This window comes from Peromyscus leucopus, chromosome 10 (genome assembly GCF_004664715.2).
Source record: "Peromyscus leucopus breed LL Stock chromosome 10, UCI_PerLeu_2.1, whole genome shotgun sequence".
Lineage (NCBI taxonomy): Eukaryota > Metazoa > Chordata > Mammalia > Rodentia > Cricetidae > Peromyscus > Peromyscus leucopus.
This window is the reverse complement of record NC_051071.1, coordinates 84,185,407-84,211,728: the sequence shown is the minus strand read 5'-3', so window position 1 is coordinate 84,211,728 and position 26,322 is coordinate 84,185,407. Positions and strand designations below refer to the sequence as shown.

At 44.2% G+C, this 26,322-nt stretch overlaps 1 protein-coding gene across 5 annotated transcripts; it reads right to left on the bottom strand.

Annotated features, from left to right (window-relative positions):
• Positions 1 to 1,684: 1,684 nt before the first annotated feature.
• Positions 1,685 to 26,031, bottom strand: LOC114695726 (vesicle-associated membrane protein 712-like). 5 transcript variants are annotated; one of them, XM_037209195.1, is made up of 6 exons: positions 25,889 to 26,031; positions 20,804 to 20,874; positions 17,606 to 17,702; positions 14,922 to 15,023; positions 9,805 to 9,984; positions 1,685 to 1,865 (listed from the first exon to the last, which is right to left on the bottom strand). In XM_037209195.1, exons 1-6 carry the CDS (start codon positions 25,964 to 25,966, stop codon positions 1,731 to 1,733), a joined length of 663 nt encoding a protein of 220 aa, XP_037065090.1. In that variant the 5' UTR covers positions 25,967 to 26,031; the 3' UTR covers positions 1,685 to 1,730. The 5 variants fall into 5 exon arrangements, with proteins under 5 accessions (XP_037065090.1, XP_028728998.1, XP_037065091.1 ...); XM_028873165.2 differs by having other exon boundaries at positions 9,820 to 9,984; XM_028873168.2 differs by having other exon boundaries at positions 1,781 to 1,865; positions 9,816 to 9,984.
• Between the last annotated feature and the right edge of the window lie 291 nt (positions 26,032 to 26,322).

Genomic DNA, 26,322 nt, shown 5'->3' with positions numbered 1-26,322 from the left:
ATAATTCAAATGGGCTATATTATCAGTTAGTATCTGATTCAGTAAATATAACTTTGAAGCTCTGTGATACTGTCTTTAGGTTGGCCTTTTTTTCTAATCTAAAAATGTTGACTACTGTTCATTACCACAGCTCTTTCAAGCATCAGCTGGTGTGGTTTCCGATCAATCCATTTTAATTTGTATTTTATTTTTTTTGTCTCTATGTGGCCCTGGCTGGCCTCTAGCTCAGAGATCACCTGCCTCTGCCTCCTAAGTGCTGGGACTAAGGGAATGTACCACCATGCCTGGTTTATTTTCTATTTTCTTTTTCTTTGAGACACTATGTAACCTAGGCTGGCCTCAAAGAACAAATCTGCCCCAGACTTCCAAGAGATGTACTTATAGGCATGAAACTAACTGATTTTTAAAACTTCTAAGAACTTGAGTTGGTGAGACAGCTCAGAGCTGTCCCTTGACTTTCATAGGCACACTGGCATATGCACACAAACAGATACACGGGAATAAATGTTAAAGGAAGAAGACCTTGGTTCCCACTGCTGTTAGTAACTGCAGAGCAGCGCTGGGTGCTCTGTGTCAGAAGTCTTGGTGACAAAGGGCTGTCTGGTTTGCTAAGACAGGGCACAGCCTGTGACTTGTTAGAATATGGCTTACCAGTTGGTTTGGTCCGTACACAAGGAATTGCCTCCTATAAAACAGTGGTTTGAACTTGCATTTCAAATGAAACATGGAAGACAAGGCTGTGTGCTTATGTTAAAATTCTTATTTCTGCCGGGCAGTGGTGGCACACACCTTTAATCCCAGCACTCGGAGGCAGAGCCAGGCGGATCTCTTTGAGTTCGAGGCCAGCCTGGTCTCCAAAGCGAGTTCCAGGAAAGGCACAAAGCTACACAGAGAAACACTGTCTCGAAAAACCAGAAAAAAAAAACTTATTTCTAAGGGTATTTTAAGGTTAATTATGGATTTCAGTGTGATTATTAGTAATTAATGGTATTAGTTCAGTAACCACTATTAATAGATAAAACTTCGATTATTCTGTGGGAAATATGTATTCAGTCAGTACCAAGCACCAGATGAGGAACAGGACAAGGTGTAACTTGTCCCTGAGACACATAAGTGATAGTGGCAGAGCTGAGTTGAGCTTCAGGAGTGTCATTACAGAATTTGTGCTTTTTAAAACGAGTTCTCACCACTGTACCTGGACCACACTGTAATTTAGGGTAGCCTTAAACTCACAGCAGTCCTGCTTCAGCCTTCTGAGTGTTGTCTCTTGTTTGAGCTAGACTCTTGGTATAGGCCTGGACCTCAGATCTGCCCACCTGAGCCTCCTGAGTGCTGGGGTTAAAGGTGCGCAGGTCACTCAGTCTGCAAGGTGAGGGAACCCAAGGAAGGAGGGCAACAGCAGAGAAGCTGTGTTGGTGAAATGGAGGTGCAGAGACAGAACAGAGTCGGAAGATGCCAGAGGGTCAGGAATCGGTCATCCTTTCCTCCAGTTCTGTAGTGCAAGGTGACTTCAGAATTACTGGATGCAGAACTCTAATTCCATGTAACAATTCATTGCTGGATGCAGAACTCTAATTCCATGTAACAATTTATTACTGGATGCAGAACTCTAATTCCATGTAACAATTCATTGCTGGATGCAGAACTCGAATTCCATGTAGCAATTCATTACTGGATGCAGAACTCTAATTCCATGTAACAATTTATTGGTACTTTGTGGGGAGGAAGGGTCAGGTGGGTATTATGTGTGTTCTTAAAAGAATGATAATGATTGAAAGGAGAATTGTAAGGGTGGTAATTACAATCTTGAAGCATTTCCAACATATCCTCTTGGGAATCTTCCTTGTTTTTTCAAATTCTTCAGCCTGAAATAAAAATAAATACAAACTTAGACTTCTTTTTCTGTCTATTTCTGAACTTTATGGCTATTTGATAGTTTAGTTTGAACTAATTCCAGAAGCAGTCCTTAGGACCCAGCGGGTTTGTAAAGTGAAGCACCTCGGTTCTAGGTGCCTGTGCCGAGCTGGGACTTAACATTGGGACCTTGAGCAAGTTTTCTCATTTTCCTTTTCCTTGTGGTTTACTGAAAGGATTCCTTATAACCCAGTTTAAAGTTCTACCACATTTTTGTCCTAGACACCTTGCTCTCAATTATTTTTAAAGATTTATTTGTGTGTGGCATTGAATTGCCTGGAGCTGAAGTTACAGGTGCTGGAACCCTCTGGAAGAGCTGCAAGCACTGTTAACTGCTGAGCCATCTCTCCAGCCCCCATGTTCTCAATTCTTTATTTCTAGTTAATCAGTAAGTAAATGTCATATGATGTTAGATAGGAGAAAGCATTATGGCATGCATTCTTGGGACAATGCATGGCATACAGTAGGCTAAATGTTTACCGGATTCATGACAAATGAAATGGAGAAAATGAGGTCTGCTGTGCAGTGCCCCAGACCGTGAGGATTTACTAAGGAAGGGAACATGGCACATCTAAGAATTTGTTACTTACTAGCAATTTTCATAATTGGAGATTGTTAGGATTTGAATCTGCAATGTCCTCTATATTCGTCTTTTGAACAGTTGTTCCTCAGCTAGTGAGCTCTTTTGGAAGCCTGGAGGTGTCTGGAAGGTGGCACTAGCTATCGGAAGGTCGTTAAAGGCGAGCCATTTGAAGATTAGACTTGGTCTCTGCTGCTGATGGTTGAAAGCGGTCATGGGAGGTACTGAGAATTAAACTCTGGGTCCTTCCGAAGAGCAGCCATGTGCCTAACTACTGAGCCATAGCCCTGGTCTCACATTGCTTTTTAGTTATTGTTTAGATTTTTTTCTTTCAGATTTATTTTATGCATGTGCATGCTTTGTTTGCACGTGTGCCTGGAGTCCTCAGTGGTCAGAAGAAGATGGCATAACTAGAACTGGTCGGATTGGAACTCACTCTGTAGACCAGGCTGGCCTTGATTGAATTCAGAGATCTGCCTGCCTCTGCCTCCCAAGTGCTGAGATTATAAGGCGTGTGCCACCACACCCGGCTCAAAGTTATTTTTATTTAAAGACCATTCAGTGGAATCTATAGAAAGACAAGAAGAGACAAAGCTTGTATAGGCAGCAAAGCAGAACTTTGTGAGAATGAGTCTGCTATCCAGGTGGTATGATAAAGCATGGCAGCCTAATTTCATCTTTTGCCTGGACAAGATGTGCATGCCTGTAATCTCTGTCCTTGGGAGGCCGAGGCAGAGTGAGTGCAAAATCAGACTGGGTCTGTAGTGAGTTCCTGTCTTTAAACAGCCATGACAATGAAATTCTCCATTTTTCTGGACAACCTTTTCTATTTAACTTCAGAAAGCGGATGTTTTTTCTTGCAGCGGAGATGTGTACATGAAGTCGGCATTGTAAGGTAAGACAGCAAGGTAAAAGGAAATCTCGAGGGAAATGCTTTTGTGCCCATGTTTTCTGGGTCAGGTGCCACCTCGTTCGCTATAGCTCCGTGGGTATGATGGGTTAAGTATTCCTGTAATCTTTCCAAGTACTATCACCTAGAAATGCTAGATATAACAGTCAATTTAATTATATGGCTGGATTTGAAAGGAAGAAAGCATAAGAGCTGGAGCCTGGGAACAGTGAAAGCTCACTCCATGCTGCTCCTTGCCTTAGGAGGGGAGCAGTTTCCAGCCCTTGTGTGAACAAGGGCCAAAGCACCCAGATTCCCTGGGCTTGCTTTCTCACCTCATCTTCAGGATTTTAGCAGTTTTAACACTAGGTTTTAACACCTTACAGATGTATCCAGAATCCAACTACTTCTCACCAACAATGCTGCACTCAACATTTACTTCAAGTGACTGCCTTCAAGTAACCAAAAAAGTGGTCACTTTAAAAAAAGCATCTATTCCTGAAACTTGGGCTTTTCATCTGCTCTCACGTTCCATCTACTTGGACTATTTTCTTCAGGGTTTCTCTGGCTGTAGATGTCAAGAGCTAGCCTGACAGTTCCTGTCCACAGTGCAGGTTCCATCACACACAGCTGTGGCTGCCAAGAGACCTCCAGTCCCAGACTCCATCTCAGGCTCCTCTCTCTCTGACACATGCTGCATAGCTACAGAGAGACAGGAAAGTAGGTCTTACCAGTCAGAGATGAATAAAGCCATGCTCCCACTTTTGGACTGAAGTGGCTAATAAGCAATGATGTCTTCTCCACTCACTGTTGAACAAGTTGCCCCATGAAAGTGAAAGATTCCCATGCTCAAGGCACTGACAGTCACAGCAGGTAGAGAGCCTGGACTGCCAAGGCTGCTCACAGAAAGCTTACCTTAGACTTTCATATAACAAAAAGCAAATCTCTGTGGAGTTAAAACTCTCCAAGTCCTGAGGCATGTAGTCCTCTAAACGCTGAGTGGTACAAGATGAGCCAGCATGGGCTGGACTGATGGCTTAGTGGTTAAGAGCACTCCTTGCAGAGGGCCTAAATTTGGATCCCAGCACCCATATGAGGCAGCACACAACTGCTTGTGACTCCAGGGTTATCTGACCCCTCTTCTGGCTGCCTTGGGTGCTTGTACTCATGTGCATAGACACCACACATAACATAATTAACAACAGGCCATTTTAAAAAATAGCTGTAGTCATTACAAAACTATAAAAGCACGTGGACATAAAATGTACAGATGACATGAAGACCCATGTAGGGCAAGTATTCCCTAAAATCATCTGTGACAGCTTTGAACACCAAGTGCCTACTGAACCTGTCCCCATAGAAGGAAAGGATGGAATACAGAACGGCAGTCATGCTTTGTGGGTACTGGTTGCAGTTAGCAGGCAACTGTTGGCAGGTCTGCAAGTAGAGATAGAAGGAACGGCCCATCCAGCCTCCTTCAGGTCTTGGATTCCCACCTCCATTACTCTAGGCTGAACTCCTTCCGCCTAGACCTTGGGCCCTCTCTGTTTCATCAGCTACCTTCTATGCTGCGATTTTCATTCTTCTTGTAAAAGTAAATCTGCACTCATTTGGGATACATCTCTTTGGGGAGCATTGAAAGATTAGATATGATGTTGACTTTTGGGCCCAAACAATAGAAAAGAAGATTGAAGGCCAATGAATTAAAAATGTACATTAAAAGTCTACCCTGCCTCAAAAACAATGTGATTCCAAACAAAGAACTTGAACAATGATTTATGTAATCTTGACACACAGAATGGTAGCAAGCCTATAAAAAGGCACTTAACACTGTTGTCATTAAGGAAATTTGAAATAACACAAGGCATCGTAGTAACACCAGTAGTAATAATAGGAAGCAAATGTTGAAGTGATATGGCAGGAGGCTGAGATGATTCAGTTACTGTAGAAAATGGTTGGGCAGTTCCTTAGGTAGTTAAGCAATTACCACATGATCTAGCAATTTGACTCCCATGTATATGGAAAATTGAATTGGCAGCCAAGTATAGTGGTGCATGCCTTTAATCCCAGCACTCTGGAAACAGGCAGGCAGGCAAGCAGATCTCTGTGAGTTTGTGGCCAGCCTGGCCTACATAATGAGTTTCAAGACAACTAGGGCTACATAGACCCTGCCTTAAAAAGACAATTTGAAAAATGTTTTTAATTTTGAAAAAAGTTTTATTAAAAAGAAAATGAACCTGTGGGGCCTGCTAGATGGTTCAGAAGGTGAAGGTGCTTGCCCCCAAGTCTGACAACATGAATTTGATCCCCATACCCCTTATGCTAGAAGGAAAGAACCGGCTTCTACGAGTTGTACTCTGACTTCTACACAGGTATGGCGGTGTTACGCATGCATACACAATATACAGTAAATGTATTAAAAAATGAGCCTGTACATAAACTTAGTAGTTACATTATTCACAATAGAGGATGTGATGTCATATGACTAAAATCCTAGCAATTGGGAGGCTGAGTCAGAAAGATTGTTGAGCATGAGGCTAGCCTATGCTACATGGTAAGATTGTCTTGAAAAACCAAGAATTGCATATATAGTACAGTGGTGCAGCACTTGCATAGCATGCGGATTTGATTTGAAGTGGATTTGACTCCAGCACCACAAAACAAAACAACACATACAAAGCCCCAAATGTTTATCAGTTTCATTAATGGACAAGCAAACGGGGTATATGGAATGTTAAGGAATATATTTCCATAGGAGTAAAGAAGTTACTCATGCTTCAGCATCGATAAAATTCAAGTCTACAACACTCCGGTGACAGAAGACAAATAGGAAAGTTTGTGTATGATTCAGGTTCTATGGAATGTGTTCAACAGGTAAGCCACTAGAGACAGAACGCAATCTCCTGTGGTCTGGGGAGGGACTATTTGGTGAGGTTTCCTTTTGGGGGAGGTGAGAACGTTTTGGAACTAGACACAGGTGATGGGTATACAGCACTGTAAATGTACTGTCATTTTCCTGTGTACTTCAGAATGCTGATTTTATACTAAGTGCATTTGCCTCCACTTGAGAATATTCTGGAGGTGGGAGAGATGACTCCGTGCTGAAGAGCACTTGCTGCACAGTCATGACTCCCACCCCCCTTGTCCAGCATGCCCCTGTAACTCCAGCTCTGAGGGCGTGGGGGTGGGGATAGGATTACTGGGGCTTGCTGGCTTCCAATCCAGCTGAGAAAAAGTGAGCCTCAGATTCTGGGAGAGACCCTGCCTCAAAGGACTAGGAGGAGAGTGACAGGAGGACAGTTGATGGTCCCTTCTGGCTTCTCTGCACAGGTGCACAAACATGCACACATACAAATAATAAATTAATTAAAACATTATGGCCTGTAGTAGATATCTGATTAAGTATGTAAGCCTCAAGTAGGGAGTATTCAAGCCATTTGCTTCCAGCTAGTTACAGTCATAAAAGGGTAGGAATGAAAAATAAACCTACCCATGGGAATAACAGACCAAATAATATGGAAATATTTGTAGTTTGTATCAATGGTTAGATACAATCTTTGGAGACAATAACCACACAATTACAAAATATTGAGTCTTAGAAGACATCCAACTAAACACACTGAATCCAAATAGTATTTTATGATATTATTAGATTAAAGAAGAAAAATCATTATCAATGTAGAAAAGGTATTTGATAACATTTAACATTGATAAAATTTCTAGCAAATGAATAGCACAGAGTAGCTATCATAAACTGGTAAATGGATTGAACCAAAATCTGAATATAAAATCAACAGCTGGTTGGGAAACATTTGAGTATTCATTCCACTAGAATGAAATGAGTATTTCAAATATCACCATTCCTATCTAGGTCCTGATTAATATAGGTAAGAAAGAATACAGACACATACAATACAACGAGAATATATGCATATATGCTTCTGTTCTGAGTACACTATCTGCTTATTTGGATGTAAAAACAATAATATTTAACTTGCTATAATATTAATCACATTATCAAATATATTATTTTTTATGAGTAAAAGTTTTTATTTTCTTAAAATTTATTTAATTTCATTTTATCATGTTTTAACTTTTGTCTCTCTGTATATTTTATTATAATATATGTGATATTCTAAGATAATATATATAATTTATGCATATATTTAAATGTATTCTCAGGAATATTTTGTTCATTCATTTACTTATTTAATTATTTTTGGTTTTTTGAGACAAGATCTCTCTACAGAGCTTTGTCCTTGAATTCACAGAGATCTGCCTACCTCTACCTCCTGAAGGCTGAGATTACAGGCATGCACCACCATGCCCAGCTTTCAGGAACATTTTATAAAGTTAACATGATAAAAACAATCTATAGACCACTGTCCCAGAAAAATTTTGTCAGAAGGTCTAAGGGATATATTTATAAGGGATATATTTATAATATATAAGATATATATTAACATAGTACTGCTCAGAATACAGAAAACTCAGAATGAGGAAGGGCAAAAGATCAGGGTGACAGGAAAATGGAAGGAAGTTAATAAAAAGAATCCCAGCATTGGGGAGGCAGAGCCAGGTGAATCTCTGTGAGTTTGAGCCCAGCCTGGTCTACAGAGTGAGATCCAGGACAGGCTCCAAAACTACACAGAGAAACCCTGTCTCGAAAAACAAAAAACAAACAAACAAACAAACAAAAGATAGAATCAGTGTTAATGTTGATCAAGATGACAAAGGTCAAGAAGATTGTGCTTAGGAAAAGTAATGGCATTTCTTAAGACGGTAAATGGATCCATCTGTTTCAGAAAGAGGATTCAACTACAAGACCAGGTTGGAGAGGAACAGGTAAAGATCTCATCAGTATAAAATAAAAAATGCTGGGGCCTATGAGACCGCTCACAGGTGAGGGCCTTGCTGCCAAGCCTGAAGACAGAGTTCAGAACTGTGGGAGCACAGAACTGACCTGTGGTTCCCCGGGGCCAGGGTTGGGAGTGCATGAGAAGGCCCGGGAGGAAGGCCCTTTCACATCTTGATTGCGGTTACAAACTAGTTCATCAAAGGAACTTCAAGTGGAACACTGCTACATGTAAATGCTGTCATGAGGAAGGGTCAAGTCACATGGCCTCTGTTGTGACTTCTCAAGCTGCCATTTTAGTATGAATGCAGCCAGAAACCACACTCAGAGGCTAGGCTGTCTATGTGGCCAAAGAGGAGATCCCAGCATGCTTAGCTGAGAAGGCGCTTGGTGGCAAGTCCCTGGAGTCTACAGGGTAGAGGGAGAGAACTGACTCAGGAAAGTTGTTACCTGATCACTACACACATCTCTGTACTTCGAGTACCCACCCGCACCCCCAAACAATAAATAAAAGTTAAAAAAGTTCTAACTGAAAAAAATGAGATGAAGGGAAAAAATGAGTTAATCAGCAGAGCTCAGAGTGTGTGTGTGTGTGTGTGTATGTGTGTGTGTGTGTGTGTGTGTGTGTGTGAGAGAGAGAGAGAGAGAGAGAGAGAGAGAGAGAGAGAGAGAGAGAGAGAGAGAGAAACTTTGCTTTTTCATGGTGGCCACGTTCCAGAAAAGATGACTAAAGATTAGTTGAAGATGCTGGAAGGGAACTGTCCAGATTTGTTGCTAAACTATTACAAAATTTGGGAGACATGCAAAAGTTGACAGAATGGCGTGATGAGACCCTATCTACTCAGCACCAGAGATGATAGTTGTCCGTGCAAGGTAAGTCTGCCTCACTTGCAACCCTTCTCCAATTAGCCTGAAGCCAATGCTCAGATAGTATGTCTTTTTTTTTTTTTTTTTTTTTTTTGAGACAGGGTTTCTCTGTGTTTTTTGGTGCCTGTCCTGGATCTCGCTCTGTAGACCAGGCTGGCCTCGAACTCACAGAGATCCGCCTGGCTCTGCCTCCCGAGTGCTGGGATTAAAGGCTTGTGCCATCACCATCCTGCGATATTATGTAATTTTAGCCACAACATTTTAGTATGAATCTTTCTAAATGATTTTTAAAACCATAAATACATGATTATCACACCTAAAAGTTAAAAATAATCCCTGAATGTCATTTACTATTCAATTATTGTTTTTAAAAGGTTACTTAGTGTATGTGCATGTACATGTATATGTGCACCTGCATGGCACAGGCCAGTTTGGGGGTCAGGACAGTTTGTTTCACTCTTTTCCTTCACTCTTTTTGTTGTGGAGACAGAACTCAAGTGGTCAGGTGTGGCAGCAAGTGCCTTTACCTGTGAGCCGGCTTGCAGCCCTGAAATTATTCTTCGATATTTCTATTGCACTCCATTATCTTTCTTTTTGGTTACAGAGTGTTGTCTCCCACTAGCCCTGTGTGTCTTTGCTTTGAGCAGGCTGTCTCCAGGGTAGTGACATTGTGGTTTTGCACACTGGAGGTCAACGTACATGCAAATTACCTACTGTTGCCTGGGGGTCCTCTGCTCCTTCCGTGATGATGCTCGCTGTTTCTATTTCTCTTTCTAAAACTGTATCGATGTTTCTCAACATAATGTTCTTTACATCAGTCACTTGACTTTTCACTGTGAACACTGTGTTGTTGTCTCTTTGACTTTTATTGTATTCCATCTGCACAGAAGTGAAAGAGAACAAAAACATAACTTGTATTAGTGAAACGCATTGTCAAGGGCATGTCTCATTTTTATAAGAGATCAACTCCACCACAAATCGTCATGTCCTAATCCTGCAAAACAGAAAAACACACACGCAAAGAAGGGAGGGAGAGACCAATGCATCCAACAAGGAATGGGTGATTTCTTTAAATGGTTTATTTAATCACTTTGCTTTTAGAGACATTTCATGTTCACTGTAAAATACAGCTTCCTGATTCCTCCCTTGCTGCTACAGGGCACAGCCTCGTTTACTACCAACATCCTCCACGGAGGGGAACATTTGTTACAGCTGACAGCCAGAGTCCAGTTTGGAGGTAGAGAGTGTCGGGCAGTTTTAGGCACAGGGACCTCACTCCTTGTCCATGGACAGAAGCTGGAATGTCTTCTGATCTGGCTGGAGGACAGAAATGCCCTAAGTGCTGTGGACTTGAGCGCCTGGAAGGTGCAAATAAAGGAATGATCGAAACTCCACTTCAGTTACCTGGGATGGAGAGGTACACGGACACCTTGTGGGGGGGTCAGCTAGGCTGACCAGCTCACCCCACACCCCAATCAAAACAAACAAATGAACAAACAAACGAACGAATGGCTTAGTAATCTATAGCCAGCCACGGTGACAGGCCGCGTTTTGGGCCCAACCCCTGCTGCCCAGGAACACTGCTTGCTTCCTTCTCTTGACCTCACCTTTTCCTTCTCTCACTATCAACTTCTAACAAACTCCTTTCTAAAACTTACCCTCCCATTAAAGTCATTCTTCAAGTTTGGGAGACAAGGGACCAGAAAGATAGTGGCCTGGAGTGGCTCTGGTGGCCTTTGGTCACCTCAGACCCTGGTATCCCAAGTTCTGTTCCTCTGAGGCAAGAAAGCCTCTGGTGCTCTCAGTGACACCCACTTCATCCATGTCAGGCAGTCCGTCCTCAGTGGACAGTCCACCTCATGGGTTTGGACAAACATAACCATTGTTTAAAACAGTAATTATTGCATTTATATGTATGGGTGTTTTGTCTGCATTTATGTGTTCTCTCCCCTCCCCTCCCCTCCCTCCCCTCCCCTCCCCTCCCCTCCCTCCCTCCCTCCCTCCCTCCCTCCCTCCCTCCCTCCCTCCCTCTCTCTCTCTCTCTCTCTCTCTCTCTCTCTCTCTCTCTCTCTCTGTTTTCCTGGTACTCTTGGAGACCAGAAGAGGGCACTGGAACCCTGAACTAGAGTTATGGACAGGTGTGAGCTGCCATGTGGGTGCTGGGAACTAAACCTGGGTCCTCTCCCAGAGCATCAAGTAAGTGCTCCTAACTGTTGAGCCATCTCTCCAGTCTCAATACATCTATTATTAAAGGTCATACAGATTAGTTTTATGGCCAGGAAAACCCTCTGACCTCCTATTGTTTTTACTGTTTAGGCCCCACAGCCCTGGAAATGACAGATACTCATGTGCAGTGGGATGACTTCTGGAGCATCACATAATCTGAACAGTAGAGAATGCAGCCTTTTCTCTTCTTTCTTTTTTTGTTTTTCGAGACAGGGTTTCTCTGTGTAGCTTTGCACCTTTCCTTTCTCTGTAGACCAGGCTGGCCTCAAACTCACAGAGATCCGCCTGCCTCTGCCTCCCGAGTGCTGGGACTAAAGGCGTGCGCCACCACCGCCCAGCTTGCCTTTTCATTGACTTCTTTCACTTATTAATATGTATTTTAAGTTCCTCCATGTCGTTTCTTTTCTCTTACTTCCATCAAAAATAACTTATGCGTTTTTTACCCGATGATTTCAAATAACTATGGCAACATGAACTATTCCGAAACAAGACTTCAGAAAATCATTACTGACTTTGCATAGAAAAGAGTTTTGAGCAGACAAGTCTGTAACTGTCATTTCATAGTGTCCCTCTTGTCCTTAATCTTCATGTAACCTAAAGGCCCCTGTGTCTTTGGCCTGAACAGGGGACATCGTGACACCTACACTAACCACTGACCCCACACCCTCCTTTGGCTGGCTGCCACGTTCTCCATGTCACTGCCACTTCATAGCTCAGAGCACCACTTGCTTCCTCCCCTCCGGTGTGTTGGCTGCCTCTCCCTTTGCCCTCCGCAGACAGGTCCCCAGGCAGAGTGGCTCCTGTCCCCACAGAGATGTCACTGCTGCCAGCATTACCTGACCTGGTGAGGAGGCTGACTCACCACATTTATAAACTGAGGAAGAGCTTGTTTCCCTTCTGCCTTTGTTTTGAATTTTATTTTTTAGTCACTGTTTTGGGTTCCCAGCATACAAAGTTGGGCTTCATCATCACATCTTCACACATGCGGCATTATACTCTCGTCTCCCCTTCCCCGCCTCCGCTGCTTCTCTTTCTCCTCCTGCCCTCCAGAGTCCCCCTTTCTGACTTGCTTTCCTATCATGTAATTACCCTTTCCATTTAGATATTTTCCTCTTTCCTTGCAGCCCTTTCTAGTGTCATGACCTACAAACACGTGTGTAAATTGGTCATCTATTTGAAATCATTTTTCCAGTTTTAAACTATTGTTTTTCGTATGAGAGCATGCACCATGGCACACGTGGAGGACAAAGGAGACTTGAAGGAGTAGGTTTTCTCCTTCCACTGTGGAAGTTCTGGGGAGTGAACGTGGGTTTATCAGACTTGCGGGCCCGTGCCTTTCTCTGCCGAGCCTCTCACTGGGATCTGATTGTTCAATGTAAGCACCCAGAGCTATAAATGTTCTTCTTCGAACTGCCTTAGAGTTTGGTTCACTGGTCAAGTACTTGCCTAGCATGCACAAGACCCAACACTAATAAATAAACAAAATTTAAAAATATTAAAAAGTTGTCTTAGCTATATCCCACAGATTCTGGTAATTGTGCTTTCATTTTGATTTTTTTCTAAGAACTTGAAGATTTCCTTTATGATTTCTTCACTGATTATTCAAGAGTATATTGTTCAATATCCATGTCTTTGTGTTGTTTCTGTAGTTTTTTTTTTTTTTTTTTTGTCACGGTGTGATCTGGAAAGATGTGAGAGATTACTTGCTTTGTATTTGTTAAGAGTTGATGTGTGGTCTAGAAAATGGTGTGTTTTAGAGAAGGTTCCATGTGTTGAATGTGTGCTGTTTGTCGGATGGAAATGTTCTATACATTTCTATTAAGTCTATTTGACCTATGGTGCAATTACATCTGAGGTTTGTCAATTTTTAGTTTAGATGACATATTTAGAGACAAAAGTGGGTAACAAAGTCACTATTATTATATTATGTCTATTAGTATTTACTTTATAAAATTGGGACTCCTAACATTTGTGCATATATAATTCTTCTATCTTCTGATGATGAATTGGTCTCTTTATTAATGTGCAGTGGTCTTATCTCTTCTGGATAATTTGGTCTGAAGTTGCTTTATCAGACTAGCTATGCCAGCTTGTTTCCAATTTCCATTTGCTTGACAGATTGCTTCCCATCCATGGCCTCTGTCTATGAGCGTCTTTACCAGTGGGCTCTATTTCCTGGAGAGCACAGGGAGTTGCACCTAGTTTTTAAATCTAGTCAGGCAGTCTGAGCAGAGGCAATTTACATGTAAGGTTGTTACTGAGAGATGGTTACTAATTCCTGTGGTAACTGTATTAGTTGCTCCTCCTCCTCCTCCTCCTTCCCCTCCTCTTCTTTCTCCTTCTTCTCTTCTTCCTCCTCTTCTTCCTCTTCTTCATCCCCCTTTCCTTCCTCCTCCTTCTCCTGTTCTTCCTCTACTCTGTAATTATTTCAGGTGTGCGGTTTGGTGGCATTGCTACATTCACTGTTAGGTGATGGGCATCACCTGTAGCTTCTCGTTTTCCCTGAACTGAACATGCGAACACAGACATCACCTGCCCTCCCTCTCCTCTCCACTGTGCAGTTATACTTCACTCCCTAGCTCAAGCAATTTCATTATTCTTGGTATCTTATGTAATGGAATTTTAGAATACTTGCCCTTTAATGACATCTTATCTCACAAATAAGGAGAAGTTTTAAAATTTTAATTTAATAGTATTTTGTTGTTGTTGTTTTTCAAGACAGGGTCTCTCTGTGTAGCTTTGGTGCCTTTCCTGGAACTCACTCTGTAGCCTAGGCTGGCCTTGAACTCACAGAGATCCGCCTGGCAATTAAAATATTCACATGGTTAAAAAGTCAAGTTTTGGGGGGCTGGAGAGATAGATGGCTCAGAGGTTAAAGACACTGGCTGCTCTTCCAGAGATCCTGAGTTCAATTCCCAGCACCTACATGGTGGCTCACAACCATCTGTAATGAGATCTGGTGCCCTCTTCTGTGTACATAATAAATAAATAAATCTTTAAAAAAAAGTCAAGTTTTTGACACAGGTTTTATTTTATTTTTAAAACAGATTTATTTATTTTATATATATATATGAGTGCTCTACCTACATGATAATGTTATGTCAGAAGAGGGCACCAGATCTCATTAGAGATGATTGTGAGCCACCATGTGGTTGCTGGGAATAGAACTCAGGACCTCTGGAAGAGCAGCCAGTGCTCTTAACCTCTGAGCCATTTCTCCAGCCCTGGACACAGGTTTTCTACCAAGAGGCCTAGTTTCCCTCTCTGACAGCTCAGCCCTTCCCTCCCTGACAGCTCAACCCTTCTCTCCCTAATTCCATCCAGGCAACCAACCAAGCCTTTCTGGTTTATCCTTTTACTTTTAAACCAAAATAAGCAAATATATATGTTTGTATTTATTCCCTCTTTCTGAAATGGCTGTGTATAAGAATGGTGAATGACTGGTAGCATGAGCTGTGTTTTCTGCTGCTCTGCAGACACCCCCAGCATGAACCTTTGCACCCTACAACAGTTCTCCCCCTTCCCTCCCACTCTTACGACCAACTGGTCAGTAGCATCGATGAGCTTAGGATGTAAGTTGAGGTACATACCATGTGCTGTGCTAGTATTCGTTGAAAATCTGTAGCAAGTGCATTTGAAGGGAAAAAATGTTCTTGTGACATCAAAGGATTTCTTGTAAAAATATCACTAACCTGGGGAAATTAATGAAAATATGTAACCTGTATGGCTAATTCCAAGTGGAGAACAACAGAGTAAATGTTCATTCGAAGCAAAACATGGCAGAAACTTGGGAAACGTTGGGGGCTTTTTGGTGTCAGGGCATCTTTTCTACTACTGTAAGACATGGCAGTTATGGCCGGCGGTGGTGGCGCACGCCTTTAATCCCAGCACTCGGGAGGCAGAGGCAGGCGAATCTCTGTGAGTTCGAGGCCAGCCTGGGCTACCAAGTGAGTCCCAGGAAAGGCGCAAAGCTACACAGAGAAACCCTGTCTCGAAAAACAAAAACAAAAACAAAAACAAAAACAAAAAAAAAAAGACATGGCAGTTATGAATACTGTGTGTGGCACAGGCTTATCTAGAGTTCTAGGACAAACCAGAGATTCATAGAGTCTGACTGCAGGTATTCCCTTCTTCCATTGGGGTATCCAAGGACATGCAAAGGGGAGGCCTGTGGCATTTTCCAAATTGTGCTATCATTTTCTCTCCTGCCCTTGACTTCAAAATCAACTCAGAAATCACAAAAACAATGCTAAGTGCCATTCCTTTCTATCAAATGTTAGTCATAAACAGTTTCAACACCTCGAAAAAGAATCTTTTTTTTTTTTTTTGGTTTTTCGAGACAGGGTTTCTCTGTGTAGCTTTGCGCCTTTTCCTGGAACTCACTTGGTAGCCCAGGCTGGCCTCGAACTCACAGAGATCCGCCTGGCTCTGCCTCCCAAGTGCTGGGATTAAAGGCGTTCGCCACCACCGCCCGGCTCGAAAAAGAATCTTGACAATTGTCTGTACTTAATAATACACCTCTCAGAAATATTGGTAGACATGACCTGGTTAGCAGTTTTGAGTCACCTGGATTTCAGAAGGGTAGTAAAGTTGGGATGTTTTGTTGTAAAGGGCAGAGAGAAAAGAATTCGGGTACATTCAGTAAAATGACTGAAATGCTTTCCTCTCTGGCCATTGTCAGTGCAGAGAGAACTACCCTCCAGCTTTCTTCACAGTAACAATGGGGGCCGTGCCAATGTACTCTGTGCTGAAGAGATGAAATATATGCATGATTCATAAATGTGATGGGACAAGAACTACTAGTAGCTCTGGAAGGACTAATGGAGTCAACGTTTTTATTAAAATATTTATCTTGTTTATATACTTGGTAATATATAAATTTGAAGATTAGGAACATTTACGTTCAAAAATGAGAAAGAGGGATTAGAGAGATGGTTCAGTGTTTATGAACACTTGCTGCTGTTGCAGAGGACTGTCTAGTTCCTAGCACCCACATGGTGGCTCACAACCATCTGTAATTACAGTTCCAGCGGATCTGTACCTCTTCTGACCTCCATGGGGATGGCACACATGTGGTGCACTTATGTACAAGCAGGCAAAAGACTGACACACATAAAATGAACATAAAAAGAAATAAAAAATAAAAATAAGAAGCTCCCATAGAAACCCCCAGGACAGTGGTTAGCGTCTGTCTTTAGACTGCCTTTTCTGAAGTCTCCTATTGGCTGAGCTCAGACATGGAGTGACAGGTGGGATCTACTGCAGTTACCCCCTCTGAAATGCGTCACGTCTCACTCTGCCATAGTGTATATTTGCTGGCCATTCTGTTCACATTTTCCCTAGAGATAATATATCTTAATTTAAAAACACTGTGCAGTGGTGGCACACGCCTTTAATCTCAGCACTCGGGAGGCAGAGCCAGGCGGATCTCTGTGAGTTTGAGGCCAGCCTGGTCTACAGAGTGAGTTCCAGGAAAGGCGCAAAGCTACACAGGGAAACCCTGTCTCAGAAAAACAAAAACAAACAAACAAACAAACAAAAACACTGTTTCTTGTGTGTAATGTGCTGGGGGATCTAGCAGTGGCTGGGGAGGGTAGGAACTGAATATGATTGAAATACACTGCATGCATGTATGAAATTCCCAAAGAATAAAAAAACCTCCAAATTAATATTTATTTTCATTTAGCTCCTATAATTGATTTATATACTATAACAGGAGTATCTCTAGAATATTGTTCTAAAATTTTTTGTTCACTGACATCCCTATGCATATTTATGAATTATATGTGTTATTGTAGTTTAATTTCTTTCTTAAATTTAAAAAGAAAATGAATATAAAAGGAGAGGTTCTTGGGTTTTTTTTTTTTCTTTTTTTGGCGTTTTGAGACAGGGTTTCTCTGTGTAGCTTTGTGCCTTTCCTGAAACTCACACTGCAGCCCAGGTTGGCCTCGAACCCACAGAGGTCCGCCTGCTTCTGCCTCCCGAGTGCTGGGGTTAAAGGCGTGTGCCACCACCGCTTGGCAAAAGGAGAGGTTCTAATAGATCTCAGTGGAGGGTCTTTGTAGACTCTATTTTTGAGGTGGGGGCTTTAAGGAACCAGGAGACAGACAAAGAATGGGGCTAAGTCCCTGAGGTCAGTAAGGGCTCTGCAAACAGGCAGGAGATGAGCAACCCGTTTTTGGTTAGTGACACTATTACTAATGACCCGTAGGACAGAGACCTCCTAACTTCAGCAGCTTAAAATGTCAGCACAGCAGCAGAGACAGTTACTTACTTTTTTAAGAAATGCAGATGGTGCCATAGAATCCAAGCCATTGTCTGTAGCACATAAATAAGTGATTCCGTCAATAAAGAGAGTATGGTAGACGTAGCTTTGAAAAGAATGCATCTGTTTATAATACTGAAGAAATGGAGTACAACACACTGAGTTACTTGTTTTTCATTTACAAGCAGTCTCTGTGGTATAAAAATATATACATAATTTATATGTCATTTTTTATTTTTGAGATAGGACTTCACTATGTAGCCCAGGCTGACCTTCCACTTGCTGTGCAGCCTATGTTGGCCTCAAACTTTTGACAGTAATGCTTCCCAAGTGCTTAGTTACAGGCATGTACTATTACACCTGAAAAGACAGGTAACTTTTTGGTTTCTCAAGGCAGGGCATTGCTGGTCAATGTGGTTCAGGCTGGCCTTGAACTCACAGCAGTACCTTGGCATCCCAGGTACTGTGATTACAGATATGCTGCACAGCACATATAGCTAGGAGAGCTTTCGTGTATTTGAAAAACTATGTTAAATCAAAAGTGTATACAATTTAAATATATATTTAAAATTACACCAATGCAAAGAGATTATATTAAAGAAGAAATGTGATGATCTGATTATCTGACCAAGTAGAATACTGTGTGCACTGACTTTTCCTCTCCATACATTTTTAGGTAGACATAGTTAATTGTGCACTTCTTGGCTTTCCATTCTGATGGGTTAGAATTTGAAGCTGTGAACTATCAATGCCAAGTGTCTAGAGGGCAGGACAAGCTGGGGAGAGGAGCATCAAACTTGTCACAGTTTGCTAAAGTATGCTTTATCCCAACAATGCCAACTTCTTGGCAGGTTCTTGGGGAGCGCCTCCATCATTTACTGCTTGGTGCCTAGACTCCAGTCTTTTGGAATAAAGCATCTCCAGATGGTTAATGGGCAGCAGATATGGCCAAATATTAAATTGGATGTACGTGAGATAAGAAATTCAAGAAAGAGATCATATGAGTAAATGTGCCACCCAGGGTAGCCCTAGCTCTCCACACTCCTGCCCTTGCCTTCCAGGGCTGGGATTTCAGGCCTAAGCGCCCATATCTGATTTATGTTTAATGGTCCTGGAAGAAGCTGATGGAAAGGAATGGCTGCTTCCACTATCCACTGCAGCGTGTGTGCTTTAGCTATCAGATTGGGACACCCGGCATGAAAAGGAGAGCTATCTTAAATTCATGCTTAGGAGGTTAGGAGGAACATCTGGAGGCTATTTTTAATATTCACAATGCAAACACTTGGTATCTAGGATATATGGGAACTGACAGAGCACGTTCAAGTCTCCTACTCACACATGCTACAGGGAGAGAAGTATGAATGCCTGGACTCGTTACACAACACACTCCTAAAGGAGCATTCCTGGTGGGAAAGGAAGGGAAAACAAGAGGAAATCTCAAACCCAAACCTTGTTCAAGGAGCTTATCTGTCTAGAGGCAGGAGGAGAGCAGTGTGTAGAAAACAGGAATGAGATTAGACTCTGGAAGGAAACTTGTTTTGTGGGTTTCACTCTGGAAGCACCCCTTGTTTTGTGTAAGTATAGATGTTATTCAGTGAAGGCTTTTAAAGGTACAGTCATTAGAAATAAAACAAGATGAGGAAAATGACTTCGCTTTGCACAGCCCAGACAAAGATGACGGTGGGTTGTTACTATTAGGAAGGGAAAAGCACAAGATTTGCTGATAGACTGGATTTGGATACAGAAGAGAGAAAAATCAAAGATACGGAAGGTTTTAGGCACTGGGAATTGAGTGTGGTTGGCTGCTAACATCTCAAATGGAAATGTAATAAGATATGAAACACCATCAAACACCAACAGTCTTGCTGAGGACTGAGCCTCTGGACCCAGCTGTTTGGAGCATGGTGATCTGTGTGTGAGCATCAGCAAACCCAGACTATGGAAACTATAAATTCTTTAGCATTAATCTGTAAGGAAAGGGATGGAGGAGCTTAAAAGAAATGAAACTGGAAAAAGGCAGGACTGGCCTATCACTGAGGATGCATTTTTGGGGTACAGAGGCAATAAAGAAACTGTGACCCCCAAGGAAACAGAAATGGTGGCTGATATTCAGAAAGGGAGGAAGTAGTGAATGTGACCAAACACACGATGGGGAGATTTTGGGTGGCTGGCAGGGTACTGCTTTTTAGGCACAGTTATTTCAAAATCTATATGCTTTTTTTTTTTTTCTTGTTTTTATTTTGTTGGACATAGAGTTTTGCTACCATTCCCATATTGGTCTGGAACTCCTGGACTCAGGTCAGGAACTCTTGCCTCAGCCTCCTGAGTAGCTGAGACCACAAGTGCACTTGGCCTGAATTTATTCTTTGTAACTATTTTTTTGACAGCTTAAAAAACTCATTTTTTAAAAAGCTGAAATGCTAGCCAGGTGACGGTGGTGCACACCTTTAATCCCAGTACTCGGGAGGCACAGCCAGGCAGATCTCTGTGAGTTTGAGGTCAGCCTGGTCTACAGAGCGAGTTCCAGGACAGGAACCAAAACTACACAGAGAAACCCTGTCTCAAAAACCAAAAAGCCCAAACAACAACAACAACAAAAACCAAAACCAAAACCAAAACAAACAAAACAAACAAGAACATGAAAGACTGGCCAAACATGGTGACCCACACCAGTACTTCTAGCACTGGGGAGGCCGAGGCATGACAATTGCCATGAGTTCAAGGCTAGCCTGGGCTACCCTGTCTCAAACACCACCACCACCAACCAACCTAAAATAACAAATGCTCTCGATTCACCCACCTGTTTCTGAACTAGGGTTTCAAGACTGGTGTAGAATATATGTAATATCCAAGTAAAATTTAACTACAGGGGCCGTTCTTCTTGATAAGACTAAATGTATTTTAAAGTAGTTTCTTTTTTCTGACGAATAACAGGACCCTCTTTCAGCCCCACTGTCCAGTTAGGACGCTGCCGATACACCGACGTCACTACACACCCTCTGCATTGCAGGTTCCTCTCTTCTGCCTGCACAGGTAGCCATGACCCTGAATTCGGTAGCTATCGTTCCCATTCATCGCGCTATCCTTTCCTCCCTCCGGTGAGGCCAGACACTGGTGTGCCCAGTGACTGTGCTTCTCCTCATGTCGTCATTGGAATTGTTAGCCGGAACCTCAGTGAAGAGGAGACCCACGATAGCGCTCCCTTACCTTCCTATTTGAATTATGGTCGCTGGCTCGGCTTTCAGAAGCACTTGCCTGAGTACCTTTGCCGCTGCTTCCTGGGGAAAAAGTCAGCGTTTATTTTGCAGAAGATTGTCATGTCTCTTCAGTATTTTCCTCCTAAAATTACCAATGTTCTGATTGGTTTATTAAGAAAAACCCCTTTCCTAAGAGAACTAACTGGTATGACTCATGAGTGATCAGAGGCAAGATGCCATAAAATATTGGCATGAAGCTGGGCGGTGGTGGCGCATGCCTTTAATCCCAGCACTTGGGAGGCACAGCCAGGCGGATCTCTGTGAGTTCGAGTCCAGCCTGGTCTACAGAGTGAGTTCCAGGAACCAAAACTACACAGAGAAACCCTGTCTTGAAAAACCAAATATATATATCATGAATTAAAGGAAACTACGTTACATAAAATATGTAAGCACATGAATATAGCCTGCACTAAATAGCCTTATCTTTATAGGGAGATCTTATGTTTGGCTTTAAGGCTGGGAAACAGAGCCAATCAAGTAGCTTGTCTTTCTCCCGCATCCCCACCCCACAGAGCTGAGGACCGAAGCCGGGGCCTAGGCAAGTGCTCTATCATTGAGCTAAATCCCCAACCCCTCAAGTATCTTTCTAATGTCAGTCAGCTGAGAAAAACTGTATGTAAAATGTTTTGGGGCTGCAGAGATGGCTCAGTTGTCACGAGCACTCGTGCAAACATGAGGACCCCGATTCAGATCCCAGCATTCATGTTGGAAGCCAGGAATGACCCCAGGTGTGCCCATAAAGCTGCTGGGGGTGCAAAGAGGGAGAAAGGGGGACTCCTATGGCTTGCTGGCTGCCAACCTGGCTGAAAAAAATTCGAACTCCAAGTTTAGGGAGAGACCCTGCCTCAAAAAGAATAAGGTGTGGTGATAGGACACCTGATGCCTTCCTCTGGCCTCTGAACACATACATGTGAGCACACACCTCTCCTACATACAGGTGTGCGCGCACGCACACACACACACACACACACACTCAAGTTGTACGTGTATGTGAATACCGTAGCAGGTGTGTCAGAGACACACACGAGCTTCTGGGCATTCTCCTGCCTCTGTCTCCCATCTCTGCACAGGAGCACTGTGATTACAGATGTTCTCAAGCTGTGTGTCTGGTTTTACCTGAGTCCTGGGGATTTGAACTTGGGTTTCTGCACTTACATAGCAAGTGCTTTTATCCACCGAGCCACCCCTTGGTCCCAGACTATAAACAAACTGTTAATGGATTAAGAACACTCATCTCTTATTCTCTGAGTACATCCAGCAAACCCTTATTCATAACTGTTCCATCAATACTTAAAATTCATTTATCATCTGTGTCTGTGGGGTGCATCCTGTAACTCTGAGTGGCTCTCGGGCGGAGTTCAGAGGCAACTTCTGGGATTCGGCTCTCTCCTTCTACCTTTAGGTGGGTCCCCGGGATCTCACTCAGGTCAAGTGCCGTCACCCACCAGGCCACCTCACCAGTCCACTCTCTCTCTTTACAAAGTAACATTTGCCAAGGACGCTTGTGCCTGCCTACTCCTTGTAAGGGTGAGTCCTGGGGGAGAAATTTAAGGTACTATAATTATGCAGAACACCTCATAGTCCATTAGTGGAATCCCATTAATTTAATTTAGAAGCATGAAAGAAATCTGAGAGTTACCTAAAAAAGTCCCAGATAGTCACACTCCTAATTAACATTCATTTTTCACAAACTAACACTTCAAAGAGAAACTTTTATGGGCACGTAAAGCCTATTAGTGGTAGAAAGTAATTGCCACAGCCTGCCATGTCAAGGAGACATTCTCTGGGACAGAATTTCCTAAGACACTTGAAAAATTATTTTCTGTTGCTTTCCTATAAGTAATGAAACACACTTCTGTAGCTTCCCCCAAGGGCCTCTTTTGCATAATATAAACTATGCTATCACAGCCAGACTGAAAACAGATGACAACATGGGACCCCGCATGTGACAACGAGGGCTCTTGTGTTTGGACATTCCTATGCTGCGGAGCCGCTGACCTGCCTGGGCCTGTGTCCTTTGGGGAAGGATGAAGATTGTGAGCACGGGACGCCCCGAGTCCAGTCTAACCCAGAACCTGCAACAGTGGCTGGCTCCTGTGATGTGTGTGTGTGGGGGGGGGGGGCGGGGGGGGCGGGGAGGGAGAATATTTTAGGCACCGAGGGAAGCCATGATACATTTCTTTCCTTCTCGTCCTAACCGTCTCTTGAAGCTCCATGCTGTATTTTCCCTTCTCTGGTTAGCCTTCCGCACAGCAGGCATCCTGCACCTGTAATTTACTCCTGGATTGCAGACTGCTCCCTCTCCTGTGTTCTTACCACCAGTGTGCTTCCAAAGGGAGGCCATTTCATTTGACTTCTGCTGACCTCTGACTGCTCCCTCCTCTTAACAAGGCGTGTTGAGAACTCACTGTGTGTTAGGCTTTGTATTCGACTGGGGAGAGACAGAGATGACGCATCCCCTGTCCTGAAATCTGACAGCAGAGACAGCAAGGCAAGGAAGACTCCAGTTTGGCTTGGTCAAGGTGTCTGGCAGAGAGATGCCAGTCAGTGTAGGCAGAGTCGAGGAAAAAGCGAGAAAACTTTCAAAGTACAGATAGATGAGAGTGTACTGCCTCAAAGTGGAGAAAAGCGGTCTCCAGGTAGAGGGGTAAGGAAGAGAGACAACCTTGGGGGTCGTGGTGCGAGAGCAGCATGAACTTCGGGACAGCAGGGGACAGGGAGGGGCTGGATGCCCAGGGGAGGAGTGCTTGCTTTATTCTGAATGTAATCAGAGGCCACCAAACGTGGTGTGTGGGAGAGCGGCACCATTGTAGGTATTTTGGGGAAATGATCACGTGAGCAGCCTTTGAGGTAGACAAGTCATTTCAGTAAGCTTGGTGGGAAGTAATTAGGGCTGGAAGGAAAACATGGTTCAGAAAGAGAACATACAGGTGAGAGACGAACAGATGGAAGGTGAAAAGGAGAAATGATGGCGGGTGACTCCTAGTCCGCACCCTAAATGTCTCAATAGGGAAACCCAACGAGATCGGAAGCACATGAGGAAAAACCTGTGGGAAGGAAACTTAGTTTTGTCTGTTATGAGGCCACCCAATTCTGAAAGCGGACGGATGTCACAGGTGTGAATGTCTATGTGAAGCTAAGAAGGAATCCCAGTGTGTAAGGGATTGGCCAGGAGAAGGACTTCAGGAGGCTGAAGGGATGCCCCACACCCCCTTTCTCCTCAGGGCAAGAGGCTGTTCCCTGACCAAGGCTCAGGCCTCTCTTGCTGGCCCTTTGTGCCCTTCAGGCCTTGCTCCACTAACAGCCCCCACCTGTCCCACACATATCCCTTCCACAAGGGTAACGCATGTGGGGATGTCTCTATCCATCAACGAACGAGGACCCTTCCCGCTTCCACTCTTCCTCATTTCCTACCTAAATTTCAGACAGAGTGGTCTCATCTCCTGCTCAGCCGGCCCGAGGCCATCTGGCTGCTGCCTCTACTGTTTCTTCTAAAGGCCTCGCAGGACGGCGGACAGTCACCTGCCCGCTGTCTGACCCAGTGACCCTAACCCACCGCTTCCCCCTCTCTTTTCCCCTTCGTTCACTGTACACTTCCTGGGCAGCCTTACACACTTCTCTTATTTCATCTGCCAGACCCAGCCTTTTGGGTCCCAGACAAACACTCAGGACCTCCTGGGCCGATTCTGGCGGTCAGAAATAAGGCAGAAAATTAAACATGTATAATGTATTGAATTTTTTTTCTTTCTTTTTGTTTTTTCGAGACAGGGTTTCTCTGTGTAGTTTTGGTGCCTGTCCTGGATCTCACCCTGTAGACCAGGCTGGCCTTGAGCTCACAGAGATCCGCCTGCCTCTGCCTCCCAAGTGCTGGGATTAAAGGCGTGCGCCACCACCACAGTCAGGCAATTCAGCATGTTCTCAACTGTAATGTAGCCTTCCTTCTGCATTGTCTTGAGTTCCCTAAATCCTATTCTTCTCTTTCTATATATTCTCTCTGTTTAATGCCACCAAAGAAAACATTGTGAGAATCTCCCCTCACTCCACATAGTCTACCAGGTGCCAACACTAGAGGGCATTTACCAAGCTTCTTCTAGAGCTGCTGCTCCTGGACACCTGTACCACCACTGCCTTAGCTCAGAGCCTTGAGTCTGTTTATAAACTACAACCATATCCTCTTAATGGGTTCTTTCTCTTCCAACCCGCCCTGTATGTTGTAACCAAGTCATCGTTGCCTGTACTTTCATTTGTACATCTTTAATTGCTCCCCAGTTTCTCTACGATGGACACACACACACACACACACCCTTTATTATTATCTGCCAGTTTTCTGGCCTCGTCTCCAGCCACTGCAAAGAGACTCTGTGCCCTAGCCACCACGAGGTTCTTGGAAATCTCCAACTACCACGCTGTTTTCTCTGTGGCCTCTTCATTCCCCTTTCCTGTGTTAGGTTAGTAGTTCTCTGTACAGGGAGGGGCATTACAGCCTATCTATCTGCAGTGAAACACCTTTTACCCTCTGGGACAACTGTAGGGTTCTAAGGTCCAGACACAATATTAGATGACATCTGACAAGTTTTAGGGGAGGTGTGTGTGTGCGCTGGGGACTGAGCTCAGGGCCTCACATGTTCTAGGCAAGTGCTCTAACGTTGCCCTACGCTCCCCGCTCTCCCTTTTTTTGGGAGCAGGTCTGTGTAGTCCATGCTGACCTCAAATCCATGGCCCTCCCACCCTGAGTGCTGGGACGCCAAGCAGCGCTGTCAGGGTGGCCCTCCCTCGCTTTCCTTCCTCGGGGGTTCTGCAACCACTGCGTGTTCAGGAAGCATGTGCGGAGCTGCAGGTTACCCCGCGGTCAAGCTGGAGAGCCGGCTCTACATCCCCGCCGGCCGGCCGGCCGCCTGCAGTACCAGGCCGAACCCCTGGGCGGCGCACGCGCGGGGCCTCCCGACCCCAGAGTCCTCCGAGGTCGCCTTGCGTCCCGAGGGGAGGCCCCGCGGGCGCCAGCCTCGAGGAGCCGAACCCTCAGACGCCGAGGTACCTGATAGGAGCCGCCGGTCAAGGCCAGCTCCGCCAGGACCGCTCGGCCATGAGCCACGCAGCTGTAGGTGATCGTCATAGCCCGCAGGCCCGGGCGAGCACGGCTCCCCGTTCTAACCGCTCGCCCGCCGCAGCCCGGGCGCCGCTCCGCGCAGGCGCGAGGAACGGCTGATTGGCAGGGGAGGAGGCGGGACCACCGTGGGTCCCGTCCCCACCCCGTCCCCCCCCAGGGCCTGGGAGCTGGCGAGGCGACGTCTCCACGTCTCTGAAAATGCTGCAGCTTGCTGAGGTCTCTGTCCTCCAGGTCGTCTGTAAAACCATCGAAGAGCTGTGTAACGGCCCGGGTCTTCCCCACGCAGGATGCAGTCACAATCTAGGGCACGGCGGAATGAAGACTTGGTTTTAGAATACACTTAACTCTGGCTGCCGAGATGG

Bases quoted from the DNA above. Each gene is read 5' to 3' on its own strand.
- LOC114695726 (XM_037209195.1), bottom strand. From the start codon at position 25,966: ATGACGATCACCTACAGCTGCGTGGCTCATGGCCGAGCGGTCCTGGCG. The intron at 17,703-20,803 runs GTAAGGGAGCGC...TTCTTTTCAAAG, and splicing joins ACCATAATTCAAATAGGAAG to CTACGTCTACCATACTCTCT. The intron at 9,985-14,921 runs GTATGTACCTCA...ACTTCTGTGCAG, and splicing joins GAATACTAGCACAGCACATG to ATGGAATACAATAAAAGTCA.